Source organism: Mercurialis annua, linkage group LG3, assembly GCF_937616625.2.
Source record: "Mercurialis annua linkage group LG3, ddMerAnnu1.2, whole genome shotgun sequence".
In the NCBI taxonomy this organism is placed as follows: domain Eukaryota; kingdom Viridiplantae; phylum Streptophyta; class Magnoliopsida; order Malpighiales; family Euphorbiaceae; genus Mercurialis; species Mercurialis annua.
Window position 1 is genome coordinate 13,858,619 of NC_065572.1, and position 19,125 is coordinate 13,877,743.

The following is a 19,125-nucleotide window of genomic DNA, read 5'->3' on the forward strand; positions in this document are numbered from 1 at the left end:
TAGACCAATTTAATTTTACACTATGTGGTGTTAAATCAAGCTTATGATTTTTCATTTTATGAAGAGGTGGCAAAACAAACACATGCAACTGAATTTTAGACTCTTTTCATCATCTTCATAAACAGAATTTTATGGCATTGCCTTGTAATCCAACCTGCAATTCCATGTAGAACCACAACGCCCAAAAATATGCCAAAGAAAAAACAGCAAAATAATCTCTCTATAATATATAGACATAGAATTTTGAAATTTAAAAAATACATTATTTCGGAAAGAGAAATGCTGAATTTCTGCTACTACCATCGACGCCTTTTTATGGATCACAACCCTGCATAAATCTGCAGAGGTTTTGTCACTTCCTCTTGAAAAAATTATCACTCAAACCTACAGAGTTGAAGGATGAATGAATCAGCAGAGCTCATTCTGGACCTAATGGAATTTCAACCCAAAACATTCTTATTTATCATTAAATACATACTACGACGACTGTAAAATGATAATAAATATCAGATCGATCGTTATTTCGGAGTTGATGGTAGCTATCTTGATTGAGTCGAGCCTTCGTCTTGTGAAAAAGTTGGTCATTTGCCAAGGTTGCATGGATCTTCGCTTTTGTCATTCTCTTATTGATCAAACGCTAAAAACGGGAACAGGTCTGTGCTGAATCATGCTGTATTTGGACGAATTTGATTAACCGGAAAGAATTGAAAAGATAAATAGGTTTTTGTACTGTCAAATTGGATCCTCTGGAGCTGCTCAGCACTTGGGAATTCTTGACAGGCAAGTTCGTATGATTCGGAACATTTCTTGGACTCAGCTTCCGAGTCTCACTAGTTTGATGGCCTTTAACTTGGAAATGTACCAATTAACATCATGCTACTCATCATCCAGCAAAGCCATCACTGGAATCCCCTTGCTAGAAAAACTTGTACATTCGACTTGCAGTTCATCGCCCACCTCAAATTCCCTCTTACAGTTTTTCTGTATGACATTGAAACAAACATCACCTTATGGTTGACAAATAAAAAAGAATTCTGAGTACAAAATAACAAATTAGAGCATCATTAACTTCTGGGATTCTAAACTTCAATTATTTTTCATTTAGACGTTAATATAAAAATGATGCTCAGCACAAGTGCCACCGTAAGATACAAGAAAGTGCGGATGTCATGAAACGTTAAATCAGGCCAATCTAAAATCACAAAGTAGCAAGAGAGTGACATACCTCAAACCGAAGCATACCACGTAGTTTACCACCCAAATCAAGGACCAGTCCATGTCTACGAATTTGATGGACCTTGGCACTGACCTTTGTCTTAAGTTTCAAATTCCTTGCACTAACACAACTCTCAACTTCAGTTTCCTCATTTTTCACTTTATTTTTAGGATGTGAAGGCATATTGGCACTTGAGACAGTAGAAGGAGAGTTGTCCTTTTTAGGCGGCTTTGTTTTTGACTTACGAGCTCGTTTTGAAGCCGGGGAATTTTCAGTTTCGTTCTTGGAACCTTGACTCGGATCAGCGGCTTTTTCCTCCTCGTCACAATCTTCAATACTTCGAATTAGAAATGCTGGCGATGATGAAGTCGTAGAGTCTACGACATTGCTATTCGCTGAAAACTCTGTCACGGGTGTCTTCTTATCTTGTCCATCAGACACATTGTCAACTGATGCCCAAACCTTAGGCTTTTCTTTCACGTTAGGAACAGATCCTTCCACAATATTCGTCTCAGATCTTACATGGGGTGTACTGGCTTTAAGAGAGAGTTTAATGTTACCACGAACATCTCGACCTATGCACATCAAAGAAAGCTGCTGGCCAACAGATACTACATCTGAAACTTTGGAGACCTGGTCAAATATATTCAAAAAGATTTAACAATGTAACCTAAAATGAAGGAGAAACAAAAATTAACACGTACAGGTTATTAGTTTAATCCGAATTTACTATATAATAAAGCCAGTTTTCTTGAAATCAATTTCTCAATTGGCAGCAACTTTAGAACATGTGAGAATTGAGAATGTTGATACCAGTCAGTCTCGATTACATAAGATCAGCAATAAGCCAATACCTGATTAACAGAGCCATCAAATTATAACCCTTACTCCCTCAGCGACTACTCAGAATTTGTACTAAAGAAGTCAAATAAGTGTGTTAAGATGATAAAACTATTGTTGAAGCCTCGCCCAATAGCTTGAGCTTTTAGGTGGAATGGTTATTGACATGGTATCAGAGCCTCTATGACCGAAAGGTCTAGAGTTCAAACCTTAGCAAACCCCATTTGATTAATTAAAATATTTGAGCACAAGGTGAGGTGGGCTAGTGTACTTGTTGGTTCACGTTTCAAGCCCAGTGAGTATGAATCAAGCCCAGTGAATATGAATCGTGTGGGGGTGTGTTAAGATAATAAAACTATTGTTGAAGACTCACCCAGTAGCTTGATCTTTTGGGTGGAACGGTTATTTGACAAAGTGGATGCCATGAATTTGAGAGAGTGAGTTTCACACATTGAGCTTCAACAAAAAAGTAAAAGGAAAGCAAGAAACAAACATTGGAGGCAATAATTTACCATGTTATACTTACCGGTTTATGTGATAACTCAGAAATATGTAGCAAACCCTGCTGGCCTCCATTAAATTCAACAAAAGCACCATATTCTTTTATTGACATTACAACGCCTTTGTAAACTCCGCCAATTTCAAGTTCACGGCCAATTATGAAATCAATCTGAAATACAGAATGAAGAAGCAATAGCACTTAAGACTTAAAACAAGAATAAAATCCATCTTAACCACACATCAAGTGGCTATAAGGATATTTTGTAAGTACTATTTGATGATAAAGGCGTAATATATGATAATAGAGGGCCATCTTGCAATGATTTTGAGACTCTAAATAATTGTCAAAGTTGGTGCTTGAGAAATGTACAACTTGGCTGCACAAAGAGCACTGTAAAAAGAAATAGGTGCATTTCCAAGAGCATAAGGAGTAGCATGAAATAACTGGTAAATTTACCAGAAGTAATTATGCTCCTATGAAAATATAACACCTGAGCAAAATCTAACACGTCAAAGGGAGAATACTTAAATTTCCAAGATCAAAATTTTCACCAAGCTATGACAATTTTTTCTGTGCTAAACTCCTGTTGCTGATGATTTTAAGACAAACTTATATCCAGTGATTGTTTAAGAAAATGTCCATTGAAGATAATTAGGTCATTACCCTCCTTATCCATCTCTCGGATGAACATGAAAAGATAAGCCTCAAAGCAATTTCTTTCAATTTGTTCTAATTTACAAGACTAAAAATATGACAGTGGTTATCATAAAATGCTACTCAAGATAACAACATTAATTTAAAATAAAGAGAAGTAAGAAACAGCTGTCATTTCATCATGGCAAGTACCTTTTCTTGTGCTTTGTTCATTATAGCTTGATTCTTAGAAGCTATAGTAAGTGTGCCATCACTAACAGACAATCGTGCACCTAGATTAGTCAAAGATATAACAGCATCGTTAGAAACATTTCCTTAAAGTAAAACAGAGAGTTTAATCAAATCAACCAACATGCAATGCCTACTGTTTCCCATACAAAATAGTGCATAGTCTAGGGGCACAAAAAGTAATTGGTAATTCTCCGCACCAATAGACATAACAAGTGCTGTTGTCAATTCCTGTAAGTGATGCTGCAGCAAGATAAATACATAAAATCATCTATAAAAAAAAGCTTAGACTGGGCTTAACAAATGAAACACCGCTATATTAAAAAGGTATAAATTAGTAATATAAATTGCTTCCTGCCTTGAATGAGTATGGCCAATATTAGCAAGTCTAACCAGCAATTTTTACCAAATAATTTTGCAACTCCCATAAGTTTAAATTGGGTCAAACTGTCAAACAATAACACCTCCAACCATGAAGATGGTGCAAAACATCATTATGCTATTTACTGTCTCTGTAAGAATGCATTTCAATAAGAAAACTTGAGAACTAGATATTGAAAAGACAGAATTTCCTATTTATCAAAGGGTAGTGCATGTGCAGCAATTTAGTTCAAAAAAAATACTCATATGAGGGATTAAATAATTGACAAATAACTAAGACCTGTTTCCTCTTCAATTTTTCTCTTAAGAACGCCAAGAGGACCAATCAGCTGGCGAAGAGTCTCGTTGCTGAATTTAAAAGTAGCTGCATCGTGGAAAACAATTTTGAGGTCAAGCGCATTAAAAACAGTCAGCAGAACATGGTCAAGTAATTTGTACATAAAAGACGCACAAAAATTGTTTAAGAATTAACCTAGTCGAGGGCGAGTCTCGTCATTTTGAATACGTGGTGCATTAATTTCTCGTTCCATGTGGTCAAGGATTTGAAGACGGCCTTTCAGAGCATGATCCAAACTCTCACAAATGATTTCCAAAGGAATTCCAGCTGGTTTTATATCCAATTGAATTGCCATAACACCATTACGTGTTCCAGCAATTTTAAAGTCCATGTCCCCCAAATGATCTTCCAGCCCCTGACGAAATCAAACATCCACAGGTAGAATTCGCATTGGTTAAAAATTATATCATTAGACATAATATCATAAGACATGCACAGAAGTCCTAAGAAATCAAAATTGCTTAATCAAAGTAAAGGTCTAAAGTAAAGATTGACAAAATCTTAAGTTATCAGGAAGGAAGAAAAGTAAGTCAAAGTTTATACCATCTTTCGAGAACTATTAGTACCTATATTAGAAGACCCACACACGCAAACACAAACATGAAGTATCTACAGTGCAATAAAGAGATTCAAGAATCTTACCAGAATATCAGTCAATATGCGATAGTCCTTAATTGCACCAGTTGAGGGGTCAACTTCACTAACGAGCCCCACAGAAACACCAGCTACGTGTTCTCTTAATGGAATGCCAGCATCCATCAAAGCCATGCTACCTATCCGGGGAAAAACAAATGGAGCATTCTGAGTGATGCTAGCCATTCTACAATTAACATAAGGCTTTCATGCAACAGACACAGAAAACAGATTCATATTGCCGAGGAATCAGTTACTTCGTCACTAAAGAATTAAATTCAACACAGAAACCAAATAAACTCATGACCCATAACCAGCTAGTGCACAAGAAAGAACAACTCCAGAATTTCAAGCAAATAAAAAACTCTAAATTTACATGCCAAGCAAAACACATAACTAACTGTAGGTTGAAACATAAAAAGGTTACCTCCACAAACAGTCGCCATTGATGTTGAACCATCTGATGCCATGACTTCTGAATTAATACGGACAGCATATGGAAAATCATCTTCAGGAGGCAAAACACCAAGTAAAGCTTTCTCAGCAAGAGTTCCTATATAAGACAAAGACAACAGAAGCAACTTACTGGGTTGGAAGATTTTTGAAATTTTTATTCCTTAATCAGACTGTTAAATGAGATTTGAATTTGATGAGATGAAAAAAAGAAAGTTGCATGTTAAGATAGAGAGCAATAATGAATTCTGTCACCTTAACGCTAGTTTTTCTAAATTCTTGCATTCTTATGCGGGTGAGAAAATAATAGAAGAAAACTAATTATGTATCACATCAGAGAAGGCTACCAAATATTCCTGATATTGGCAGTTCAGAATAGGACAAGAAAAATGCAAGCATTTAGTGATAGAAAATCGAAATGTTAAAGTCGAGAGAAGACGACTGATGAAATAAGACTCAAGCTGCCCAATACTGTTGCTGAAGTTAAAGCAATAAACTGTACGTTAGTTTACCATGCCCCACTTCACGCCTATTCAGGCCAGCACGTTTACCAACTTCATTGATTGAATATGGTGGAAAAGTGTAATGAAGCATGAAGCGCTTTGTTGAAGGTCCAACCAAGGATTCCAAGCGCTGAGCATCTCCAGGGGCTCCAAGTGTCACAGTACAAAGAACCTACGTATAGTATTAAGTTTTTTTGTCATTAATCAAAATTACACAAGTACAACATAATTTAGAATATAGATCATTATCCTTTATGTATGTATACCGACTTGAGTATCTCCCCGATTAAAAAGTGCAGATCCATGCAATTGAGGCAGATGACCAGCCTCACAATATAAAGGCCTAACTTCATCAAGACCTCTTCCATCGACTCTAAATCCTTCTGAAATAATCCTCCTGCGGACAACCTGATATTTTATGATATTGAAGAAATTGCAAATATGTGAGAAACAATCCAGGTGGTAAATTCAAATCCTCGTATCAGAAGAAGCAATAAAGCATTATTTGCAATAGAACTACATTAAACAGAACACAACTAATAGAAAATTTAGTTGTGGACCCAAAAATTCAAAGGTAAACCAATCTATTTAATTCAGCCTCAAGTCCAACTCAGATTGTTTCAAAAATAAAAACAGAGACATGAACACTGTGCACCCTGATGACAGTTCATCATTTCATAACTAAAGAAAGATAAAAAAAATGGATCATTCCTGTCAATTTCTCTTCAATGATGTATTATCAGAATATAAACAATAAACCAAATAAGCTCTATGTTCTTCTATAGACAACTTACATGTTTCCTCACTGTGTCTACTGCCTTTGGAAGAACTCGTAGGCTCTCTTCGTCGCATTCTTCCTCAAGTGTTCTTTTTACATCTTGTGTAATGTTCTCTAAAGCCTCGCCACGTTCAAACTGAATAAGCGAATAACATAACACAAAATCAGGAAAAAAAATCTTGCATGTAAAATACATGCATAAACACAAATGAATACATGCATGCATGCACAAAACAAATGGCTTCATAATAATAATCCCTTGTGTGTGTTTCATAGAGGAAGAAGATGCACCTTGCCATATGAGGAATCAGTAAAAACAGCTTCAATCTGTTTTTCTGATAAATTTCTGACTTTCTCTAATGTTCTTTCAGACACCATATATAGTTTATAGTCCTTCTTATTCTTCCCAGCTTTGGCAGCAAGTCTAAACTGAGGTTCAAGATATTTAACCGCCTGGAAGATCAAAAGACAAGGATCATAATACTGCCTTCCCAGTATCAGAATCTGAAGGAGAGATACAATTCTGCAGGACTGACCTCTGGATGTGCCAATCGTAATCCCGCTTTCAGATCATTTTCTGATATTTCACGAGCTTGTACATCTATCATTAATGTTTTGTCCTTCGTACAGGCATACACTAAGTTCAGATCACTCAAGCTAAGCTGCATTATATACCAATAAGTAGTGTTCAGATAAATGACAAAATTGGAAATCCATGTATACTTGTAATCATAGTTGTTTAAGGCATGCCTAAGGCAAGAGACGCTAGTGGTACCAAAATCAGAACATCCTAATTTAGAAAGGGGGTGTAATTTTCAGTTTCCAAATTAAGAGCGAGGAAGTCCTTGCACTCCCTTAGGGACAAGCTGGTTACTTATATGAGTCTCGATCGACAGCAGAAATAGCCATATGACCACTTCCAGGACCAAACTTTGCTGTATGAATTATAGATGAAGTAGACATTGATGAAATGTAAAAGAATCCTTCAATCCAACAAGTGGTAGGAGAAATCAAAGAAGGAGCCTTTCAGTTCCTCTTAAAAATCCAGCAACCACAAAATCTGGTTTTAGGAGTCACTGGGGTGAATCCCGTTCATTTATACATTATGAAAAAACTATGAACATGTAAAGTATTCCCCATACCTAAATGACTAATAATAGATAATCTGGTTCTTCCAATCAAAAAGCCAATTAAACTGTGAAACCCTTCCTATACAAGAAATACTATTCATACTTGAAAAAGTTGTCATGTTCATCAATCTTGTCTCTCAGGCTAAATGCTCCATCTCAAAACTCAACAATGTACTTGAAATAAGGTTGAACTAAGGCTACACAACATTTAAGAAATGCATATCTACATGATTAATTTTCTAAGATCATAAATTTTTTTCCATTGTGTCTAAGATGAAGATACCACAAAAGTCACCAATGATTCAAATGTCTTTCCCAAACGCTTTGAATATAGAGAAAGTAAACAAAAAATGACATAAGCGTGACATGAATCTCATCCTCAAGAACTAAAAGAAGTGAAAATCAAGACAAACAATCTAAACATAGCACATTTGCTTTTAATATTACCTCATCCATTGTTGGATTAACAATAAATTTTCCAGAAATTCTTCCTATGCGTATCACCCCAATAGGTCCACCCCAAGGAATATCTGATAACATAAGAGCAGCAGATGTAGCATTAGCAGCCATTACATCTGGATCTTGTTTCCCATCAGAAGAAAGAACACTTGCCATTACCTGTCAATTAATGATATATTTCAAGAGACGTCGCATAAAAAATAAAAAATAAAAAATAAAAAATAAAAAATAAAAAATAAAACTCGGAGACCGAAATTATACCTGAACTTCATGGAAAAATCCTGCAGGAAAGAGGGGTCGAATAGGTCGATCAATTAAACGACCGCATAAAAGCTCTCGTTCTTTCGGAGCACCTTCCCTTCGCATATAGGAATTAGGAATTACACCCTGAGCAAATTGCTTCTCTTGATAGTCAACCTTTATAGAAAAGATTTTGAAAATCCATGTCAGCACAAAAAAAAATACACAAAACAAAAACAGAGAAACATCATTCAAGAGACCATTTTGCAATTAGCAGAGTATTAAGCAACTAATCCTTGATTAAAGTATAAGACTATTAGCCAAAGAATTCAACTAAAAAATTCATTGTTGCAAAACCGTGAAATTTTCTTCGAAAGGCCTTATTTTCTAAGCTGTAATGAGTAAATATAATTCAATTCCTACATTTTTGGACTTCCCAAACACTATATTACTTCAAAAAAAAAAATCATAACGTTCTATGTCATTTCGAAATGATAATTCGCGTAATAAAATAAATTAATCAGCAAAAAACATTACGAATATAACATATATACAGAGTAAGTATGAAGCATACAGTGAGAGGTAAAAAATCACGAGTTGAGTCGCCTTTAGAGGAAGTAACAGTAGACAGAACTTTAGTTTCATCCATACCCAAAACGACAGCGCCGTTTGCAAACCGGGCAATTTTGCCAGTTTCTAAGGTAACAGTGGTTGATCCAATCTCGAATTCTTCTTTAAAAGACTCGAGGACCTTGGTGCCGGCGGCGAGCGGCGGAGGCTCGTGATCGGAAGCGGCGAAGCCTAGACGGCCGCTGCAGATGGTGCGGAAATTGAGGGATGGCCATGTGAGAAAGTGAGGGAGTGAATTAAGAAGTGGGTTTGATTTGGTTCTTGCTATTATGGACGACATTGAAACAAACAGAAGAAACAAAGGGTTTAGGGTTTAAGGCAGGGTTTTAGCGCGCAAGGAGAGAGATGATGGTGACATGAGAAATGTGAGATTTAGTGAGTGACGATTCTGTGTGCCCGTTTGTAGGCTAGATGTTTTTAGTTTTTTTTTTTTGAGCAAATTATTATGAGGTCTCTTACATATATCATAATTAATAGTTCGATACCATTTGTTTGAAAATATTAGGCCAAACCCATCTAGAAGTCCCTGTACTTTACACTTTTTTTCCGTAGATCCTTGTACTTCATTTTTATATTATCTGATCCCTTTATTTACTTATTTTTATTTTTCAGGTCCTTTTTGAGTTTTTTCCAGTCATTTTGTGTGACTGGAGGAAAAAAAGATTGTAAGTATAGGAACTGGAGGAAAAAAATATTTGTAAGTAGAGGGACTGGAAAAAATTCAAAAAGAACCTGAAAATCAAAAATAGGTAAGTAGAAGGACCAGATAATACAAAAATGAAGTATAAGGATTTACGGAAAAAAAAGTGTAAAGCATAAGGGCCTCTATGTGGGTTAAGCCAAAATATTATTTAATTGTCCTTTATTTTCAATTCTGTCAACTGTTAAACTCTTCTGTTAATTTGGGATACCAAATCGTTAACAGAATTGAAAATGAGGTATCAAATTGTTTGAAAGTGAGGTATCAAATCGTTAACAAAATTAAAAATGAAAAATTAAATCGTTAACGAAATTGAAAGTGGGGTATCAAATTATTTGAAAGTAAGTGCCAAAAATTAACGAGGGCCTAATAGTTAACAGAATTAGAATCGAGAGAACATTAAGAAAAAAATTTAAACAAAAAGTATCAAATTATTAATTATGATACAATTAGAGGACTTTAGAATAATTTATTTTCTTTTTTTTTTTTCATGAAAAAATGTATTTTTTCACCTTAACATTGGAGAAGATAAATGTGGCCAAACTGGTTTAAAATCATCTCGATCAAACCTGTTTTAAAATCGGTTAAATTTAGAATCGAATTTAAACCAGTTTGAAAGCAAAAGAAGGTCGGCTTCGAGTTGGTTTAATATTTTTTGGAATTAATACCGTTGATTTTGATTATAAATTGGTGGTTTTGATTTTGAACTAGATTTTTTAGAAGAGTATATTTAAATTATCTTTTATATATGTATTAGTACAAAATCTTCGCGTTTCTTCGCACTATAAGTTTTTTAAAATCAAAGTGAAATTGTATTCCTTAATTTAGACACCTATTTTGCAGACATATAAAAAGTAATAAGGGATTGAAGCGTCCAATGATAATTTTCGGAGAAATTTGTCTCGGTGACGAGCTATTGATTTGCTTGGTGTAATCCAAGCAGGCGTAATCAATGCATAACTACGAACTCGGAGGATTAAAGCGTAATTAGAAGCAAATATCCTATAAAATGCTAAAGAGATTGTAGTTTAAGTCCATAATAGACTAATTGCAGTATCTTAAAAGTTTATGGGCCCATTTGTAAGTTTGACGGACTAAAATTGACCATATCCAAACTCATAAGATCCCAAAACTCGTTTTTAATACTTTCAGGCACCAAAACTGACTTTTAGGCATGTTTTTCTTAGCCATCGAATCTTAGTACGGGATTTGCTCCCTTTAGAGTAGTTTTTCTTAATCCAAATTCTTTAATTACTTATCTTAATAAGATTAATTAAAATTAGAAAAGGGCATAATAATAATTTGACAAAACCCTAACCCTAACTAACCCTAGATGACTTTAATCTCTATAAATAGTATTATCAAATAGTCAAGCTAAAGGTCGAAAAATAGGTCGGATCAGAGATAGAAAATAAAACCGTAAATTTCAAAACACTAACCCCTAAAAATCCTAAGTTGGCCTAACAGTGCACATACAAAACACGAAAATTTCATTTGATTATAGATTAGAAAGCAACTAAATACGCTCCAATTCTCTAAAAACACAGCCCTACACAGATTCAAAGTTGGATTCTGCATCCTCTTCGCCAGCAAACGAGCCAAAAACTCAGAACGGTAATTCAGAGGACCCTCTATATTCTTATATAATTTTTATGATATTCCAATCATATTTGCTGAATATTTGTGAATTAGGGTGCATGTTTAGTTGTTTTGTCAAAATTCGCCAATAATTTCTATTTTGATCAATTCGATGTTTTCACTATAATTGCTGTAAAATCGACTAGGAAGCATGTTAATAGACAGATTAATATGTTTTGTATGTTCAAATTCAAAATTTCAATCAATTAAAGCACTTAAAAAGCATGTTTAGGTGATTTTTGAGCTTGTTTGCCATGAGTTTATTTGCCATTGAGCTGTTGTAAATCCTTATTTTGATGCTTCAAATCACCTCTAAACACTCTTAAATTGTTATATTTGCATCCATTGTTTTGTTTTAGGCCTTTTTTATCTATCTTTGCGCTAAAAACGGAGCTGAAACGATGAAAAGCAAAGCTGAAACAACGAAAAAATGACATGTTGCCCCTGCTTCTGCGCCGGCGCCGCCGTCCTAGACTGTCGGCGCCGGTAGTACACAGTGCCGCCGCCGGCACAATGTGTGGAGGCACCACCTGTTCTTCCTCCCTCCCCAAAATCAATTTCCAGATCCTCCAAACTTCGATCCAAGCTTGATTTTAAGTTTTCAGACTCGTTTGGGCTCGAAATTAGGCTTAGTTTGAACCCATACGTGGCGAATTCAATGTACTTTATTTTTATGCACTGTAATAGGTTAGATCCGATGTAATATGGACCTCGAAGTCTAAATATGTAACATAAAGTTTGAATCAAGCCCATGAGTCCACAATCGGAAAATACAGCCACATCCAGACCAAATTCTGGGACAACTCAAAATCGGAATCAACCACGATTGGAACCAATGGAACCTTATTGACGAGACAAACAACTTCCGTGTTCTGACAGATAACCAGTTCAGACCACACCGACGGTCAAATACGTGCGAGTCCCGAGCACTCAAAAGTTAACGAGGTTTAAAAATATTCCTCACCTTGTATGCATACCAACTGCCAATGAGCACGTTTGCAATGTTTATAGCTTTTCCAAAAGCATGCCAAATAGTATTAACAGGATAAAGAACTAACCAAGTTAATTAGCAATCAATTCCAGCCAATCATCTAGATATATAAGGCTGTATGTAAGAATTAGTTAAAGGTTGTATATGCTATTTAAGATAACCAAATAAAATTAATCAAACATAGAAAGGCTTTGTGCATGTAATCAATCCAGACCAACTAGACTTATGTTATTTGTTAGAAACCTCTAAGGTTAGATGAATGCATATGAGTATTTTCTATTTTCCAGATTAGAGTCCTATGAGTGTCAAATTTGGGTCCCTTTCTACTTTCATCTGTGTTTAAATTTCCGCAATTTATACTATGAATTACATGAATGTCAAGATGAGATAAAACAAATACATCCTATAAAAGCAAAAGTGACTAATAAGCCAAGTACAAGAGTTTCGGTAGAATGTCCACGAACCTGGTCTTTTGGTCCGGCGTACGATAATCTCACCCATAAGCAAGTGAGGTTATCTAGTCGGTATAAAAGACATTTTTATCTAAGTTAGGTGGTGACTCCATATTTTCTCAAAGCCCAATCTGGAGTAGAGTCTTGCCATAAGTCTGGGCAAGCGGCCCCCATACCCCGCTCTGCTCACGCTTAATAACGTGCATTTAATAAGAAATTTTAAACCTTTTTTTAAATCACAATAAGAATGCATGAGCTGGTTCAAAGGAATTGTGATAATTGGTCTACATTGTTATAAAAAGATACATCTTTGATGGTCTTCTCAAATGCATGAGCTGGGTCAAAGGAATTGTGATAATTGGTCTACATTGTTATAAAAAGATACATCTTTGATGGTCTTCTCAATCACGAGTACAAACGACCGAAGTATTGGATTATGAGTGATATTTTCCTATAAGGCATTCCAAGTGGAATGATGGTTTGTGAGATTAGCTTCAAACATGAGGCTTTAAAAGGGAAATTTCCAGAGAGTAAGACGAGAAGAGAAAATTAACTAAAATACAACATGTGTTGGTTAATTATGTTGGTTAATTATCGACAATTTGTAGTATGAATAAAGGATCACTTTACCCCCTAAACTGGGCATAAAATATCAAAAACGTCTAAAACTCAAAAACAGGATCAAAAATCTGAACTTGTTCAAACCAGGTCAACCCCACATGCTGACGTGGCACCTTAATTGGAGAGTAAGATTCTAAATTTTAAATAACCAACTTTAATTAATCTAATCTAATTAAACATTTAACTCTAATTAATCTAATTTAATTAAATATTTAATCTAAATTTTAAACCATAAATTCATCGGTTTTTCTTTTACACCACCACCATCCATCTTTCTTCACCTCCACCGACCACCACCAAAAATCCACCATCCACTGCCAAAAATCCACTAACCACCTCCCAAAACCCATCGCCGCTCAAAACCATCAACCACCGACGAGAATCTATTGAGAGACCAACCCAACCCATCTGGGTTCGTCTATCAACATATATGAACCCATATGGGTTTGGTTCGTCTCTCAACAAAGACGCGGAACGTCTCTGCTGAGAGACGAACTCATCCGTTGAGAGACGAACTCTTCGTCTCTCACAAAGACAACGAGCTCGTCTCTGTGAGAGACGACGATGAGCAGCTGTCAGTTTCTTCACCGGCAGCTGCTCATCAATTATAAAAAATATTGTAAAAAAAACTAAAAGGTCCTCTATAATTTTAGTTAATATAAATTTGATATGTAAAGTTTTAAAAATTAATAAAATAATTTTTTTTTTAGTTATTATGGATTAATTTGAAAAACTAAAAAAATGAAATCATTTTAAACTTTTTTCCATTAAAAACCACTTCAAGAGAAAAAAAACCACTATCAAAGCTGGTGATATTATGTCGTGCATCAAACTAAAAAATCTGGATTTATGGACACAACCAACTCGAGAGATTTTCCATTTTTATAATTCCATCGACTTAATGGTAATACCCAGGTAAATATATCAAGTTATGCGGGCACTTGCAGATATAATTCTTTACTCACATAAAATTTTCGAAAACTAGAAAATACTAGAAAAGCTAGAAATGTGATAAAAAAATTTGAAAGTGTGATTGGAAAATGACTTTCTCGTACTAATTATCACAATAAAAGACATAATTTTTTATGATTATCTATTACAAGGCTTTTTTTGGCAAATACCACATAATTATTAATTGTATTCTTATCACACCGAGCATAAACCGGATGTAAGATGAGATTGATTTTATTACTTTATCGTTTTGAATGCTTACACAACCATTAATTCATTTTCATGACAGTCTTAAAGTTTTTAGGTAGTTGGTAAATAGAATTAACTAAGTGACTATTTGTTATTAACATGTTAAAAATGGATCTGGCATACATTCATAACAATTAAACAATTTTAACATGCTCAAAGAAGATTTTATATAAGTGCAAGGTTAAAATATTTTTAAAACCTTTAATTGATCTTTGAATTTTTTATTATCTAAAAATACAAATAAAACAGTTGTTGGAATTTTTGGAAAAAGGACTCTAAATCGATCAGGGTACTAGACAACACATCTGGATTCAAATTAGGATTGAATCTGTGGAAAAAATCATGTTCTATAAATTATGGGCTGAGGGGGCGCAACGCTATTTCACTACTCGCTGTCATGGTACTAGGTTAAGATATTTAACCGCAATTGATCGGAATACTAAAAGTTTTCACATGAATACCTCAACCCGCAAGAAATGGAACCGCATAAAAAGACTTCAAGACTCTGATGGCACTTGGCATAGTTCAAATGCTGCAATTTCAGAAATGGCGGTGAGATATTATTCTGAATTGTTTAAAATCTCGGATAACCCCACTTGTGCAGGCACGCTCGCTGCAATAGATTGCATGATCAGTCCGGAGCAACATGAACTGTTGTCTTTTCCATTAAAAATTTGTCGCTAAAAGTCCGTTGAAAAAAAAATTAAATAAATTTTTTATAAAAAATTTATAATTATTAAGAACAAATAATTATTATTTTTTTAATTAAATATAATATTATTTAAATATAATATTATTTGAATATAACCTAATTATTTATGAAATATATTAAAATAACTATTATTTATTTATAAAATAATTATTTAAAATAACTATTAATTATAAAAAATAATTATCTTAAAAGGTGGAAACAAGTATTTGTTATTTTTAGTTACATTTAAATATATTATACATAGATATACAATAAGAATATGAGTTGGTAAAAGTGGAGCAACGGCGGGAGAATTTCAAAGTTAAAGAGTATTAAGTGGGAGCAATGGGAAGGATGGGTGACCTAATGGGAAGTTTGTAAAAATCACGAGTGGGTTAGAGAGGGCAACGAGTGGGTGACGGAGGGCGACGGGCGACGAGTGGGTGGCTACGGGTGGGTGACTAATTAAATAATAATTTATTTTTACGATTATTTTTTTTAATTTTATTAAATTAGCGATGGATTCAAATCTTCCTGAATGGGACACGTTGGGAGAACCCTCTAGAAAATATGACTTTAAAGTCAAATATTCCGTGAAAAAACCATCTCAGGAAGAAAAAGATTTAAAAAAACAAATCTGAAGATATTGATCTTGGAGGATTTCTTCCACCATTAGAAAATCCTGAGGTTGAACAAATCTGGAATTATTATGAAGACGAAAGTCTTGGTCTTTCTAAAGACACATCTAATTTGTGTGCAGGTATAAAAGGAGGAATCCAAAATAAAGTTTTTCAACAACCCTCTAGCAAATATGACTTTAAAGTCAAATATTCTGTGGAAAAACCATCTCAGGAAGAAAAAGATTTAAAAAACAAATCTGAAGATATTGCTCTTGGAGGATTTCTTCCACCATTAGAAAATCCTGAAGTTGAACAAATCTGGAATTATTATGAAGACGAAAGTCTTGGTCTTTCTAAAGACACATCTAATTTGTGTGCAGGTATAAAAGGAGGAATCAAAAATAAAGTTTTTCAACAAATATCACACTTTGTAGATAAAGTTCAATACATTTTAAAATTGGAAAAACAACTTGGTTTTCGTTCAGCTGGAGAAGAAGATTTCCTTGAACATATTTCTGAGAGGAAACAACTTCTTGAAAGAATGAATCAATAATTACCCTCAAATATGAGATACACTATTAAAAGAAAAATAGTTGATTCGATAGATCGTTCTTTCAAAGAATGTTCAATGTTACAACCTTACATTCATTGGCAGTCACATGGATGGCCTGGTTTGCAAATTGAAGCAGACATGGCGGTGGAAAGTCTAAAATTCACAAAAGCATGTCTAACTTCAATTTTAGAAGTGGATTTAGAAACCCCCCGGTTAGTATTTCCAGGGATTGTGCAGACAGCTTTAAGTTATGTTAAACAAACATCTAGGTTTGTTACATTTCAAATTGTAAGTACAATGATGGAATATGAAGAGAACGGCAAGGTCCGATATCCGTATCAAATTTGGGATCTTCGTCCTGTTACCAATAGAGAGCTTGTGGAGCCTAATAAAGTTAATAGTCAAATCAAAAGTTAAGGTGGAAAATGTATGAAGAATCAAATCTCGCAAACAAAGCTCTTCATATTGAATTCCTCAAGTCTGTTCTGGAGAATATAGTTAATAATTCTAACTACATCATTCTCGGAGATGCAAGAATGTTCATAACCATCTGGTCCAAAGATCTTGAAATTATCGATAATGCAAGATTTATCTCTAGACGAGAAGAGGCAAAAACATTACTCTTGAAGCTAGTTAACAGGGATGCTAGCTTGAATTTCAAATCAGAAACTTCTGAGTTTTGGAATAAAGTAGCTGAGTATAGGGAACATCTCTTTGAGAAAACAAGGCAGGAGCTAGACGAAATGAATTGGTACCTGCCTGTTACTCACTCACAAGTGGCATGACAAAAATGTCATCCATGATGTCATCCTCAACATATATAATTGAGGAAACCTCTACCCTGCAAAGCACTACCCATATTATGACACATGTGTGCCATACCTTTAGTGCTGTAATAGGAATCTTATCTTTTATATTGTATTATTGTGAGTTATTGTACTACATTTGGAAAATGGGACCAGAGACACCAGTTGTCTAAATTATTGCTTTCAATTATTGAGTCTTTTGAGCTGGAAAATAGTACTAGAGGAACCATCTAGTCTTTGTATTCCCTATAAATACCCTTAAGTTCTATGAACAAAGGGAGCAGAAATAAATCAGAGTGCTTTGATATAATTTTCTGAGAGTTTTTGCTACTATATACCTTGCTTATTTTACAACGGTTTGTTTTAGTGAAGGAGTGTTTCATAAGTCCCATAACCAATTAAAGTAAAGTGGGCATTCATAACACATAAGAGCCTTCTAGCTGCTGGGTGACGAACGTAGAGGAAGTGGAAGCTATTGCGGAAGCTTAGTGGACCCTGTTCATTGAAGGTATATAATTCTAGATGAATAAATCGTTTTATTTATCTGAATTTTTTACTTAAAGCTTGATGAATGGTAATTTTCTTATTCTGATTGCTTCCATTTAGATCACGGAGTAGGCAAGGAACCAATAATAGGATTGTTAAATTCTATTATTGATCGTCTTAATTCTCTAAGTGTGACTTTAGAAACTTTAAACAAATCTGTAGAAAGTTTTTCTAAGCATTTCGAAGAGTTGACTCTTAAACAAAGTGAATTTGAGAATTATTTTTTTAAGAACAAAGAACCATTAGATTTTGTTGCTAACTCTCGATAATTTCATGAGTATAAGAAGCTGAAGGAGTCTAGAAATAACTGACAAAAATTTAAGAATCTCTGAGTAACTCTTTGATTCCGCCTTTATAGGAGTAGGCTCACAATTGATGGTATCAAAGTCTAGTAGATTTTTAGAAATTTGTGGACTGTTTTGGAAAAATTAAAGTTTGAGAACTAAACTGAAATAATAAAAAAGTTTGAAAACCGGTTAAATTCAGAAATTGGCAAACACACCATATAGTAACTATTCAACAAGTTGCAACACCATATTGTGACAAAATAAAGTTCAAACACCATATCGTTATTTCATAAAAAGTTGAAACACTAAAAGTATAGTAATCCCTTTCTTTTATGCATCTAAGCACAATTATATATTTAACAGTAAAACACAACTTTAATAATTTTCTTTCAAACTACTTCTCTGCGTCATTTCAAGGTTTCCTAATTCTAGTCACATATCCTCACATTATGCTTTATTGTTCTTTTACATTTTTCCTTTTATGTTATTATTCATCTTGAGGCTATTTATCAATAGTTATTGTTCATTATCATATGTGTTCTTGTTTAAGAATATATTTCCTATCTGTAGTTTATGTTTTCTAGTTTTAGTACCTCATATTAAAACGCAGAAACATACTTAACTTAAACGTAAAACACATAACTAAATGATACACGAGGATGATTGTTGAGGTTGTATTGCCTTTTTAATCATTGGTCCTTTTCCTCGTCCGCATCAGGGTATAAGTTTTTCTTTTTGCTTTCCCTCCTTGCTGTATAGATAAAGGGTTGTACAACTTGGCAGCAGCTCCTGAGCAACTAGCTCTATGAAACGTAGGGGTAGGCTCATCGGGTCTGATGTAATAAAATGGGTGTGGAGGTGCATTATTACTCACCAATCTGTGCTTAATTTGTCTAGCACGTCCAACCAAGTACATAACAGAATCAGATCACTCCTCCAGTAGTTCCTCGAACTCTGGGCCCCAAGCCTGTCACAAACCTCCTACCAACTTCGACTCCATCTCTCATTAACTCTAAAACCTCTTCACATATTCTTG

General features: G+C 34.5%; 1 protein-coding gene across 1 annotated transcript; it reads right to left on the reverse strand.

Annotated features, from left to right (window-relative positions):
- Window positions 1–188: 188 nt before the first annotated feature.
- On the reverse strand, window positions 189–9,390 carry LOC126673972 (polyribonucleotide nucleotidyltransferase 2, mitochondrial). The gene is made up of 16 exons (XM_050368308.2): window positions 8,929–9,390; window positions 8,376–8,531; window positions 8,103–8,273; window positions 7,062–7,187; window positions 6,817–6,978; window positions 6,542–6,661; window positions 6,018–6,155; window positions 5,757–5,919; window positions 5,219–5,344; window positions 4,801–4,931; window positions 4,294–4,513; window positions 4,102–4,185; window positions 3,405–3,484; window positions 2,583–2,726; window positions 1,226–1,849; window positions 189–981 (listed from the first exon to the last, which is right to left on the reverse strand). The coding sequence occupies exons 1-16, from the start codon at window positions 9,262–9,264 to the stop codon at window positions 877–879; spliced, it is 2,886 nt and encodes a 961-aa protein (XP_050224265.1). The 5' UTR covers window positions 9,265–9,390; the 3' UTR covers window positions 189–876.
- Between the last annotated feature and the right edge of the window lie 9,735 nt (window positions 9,391–19,125).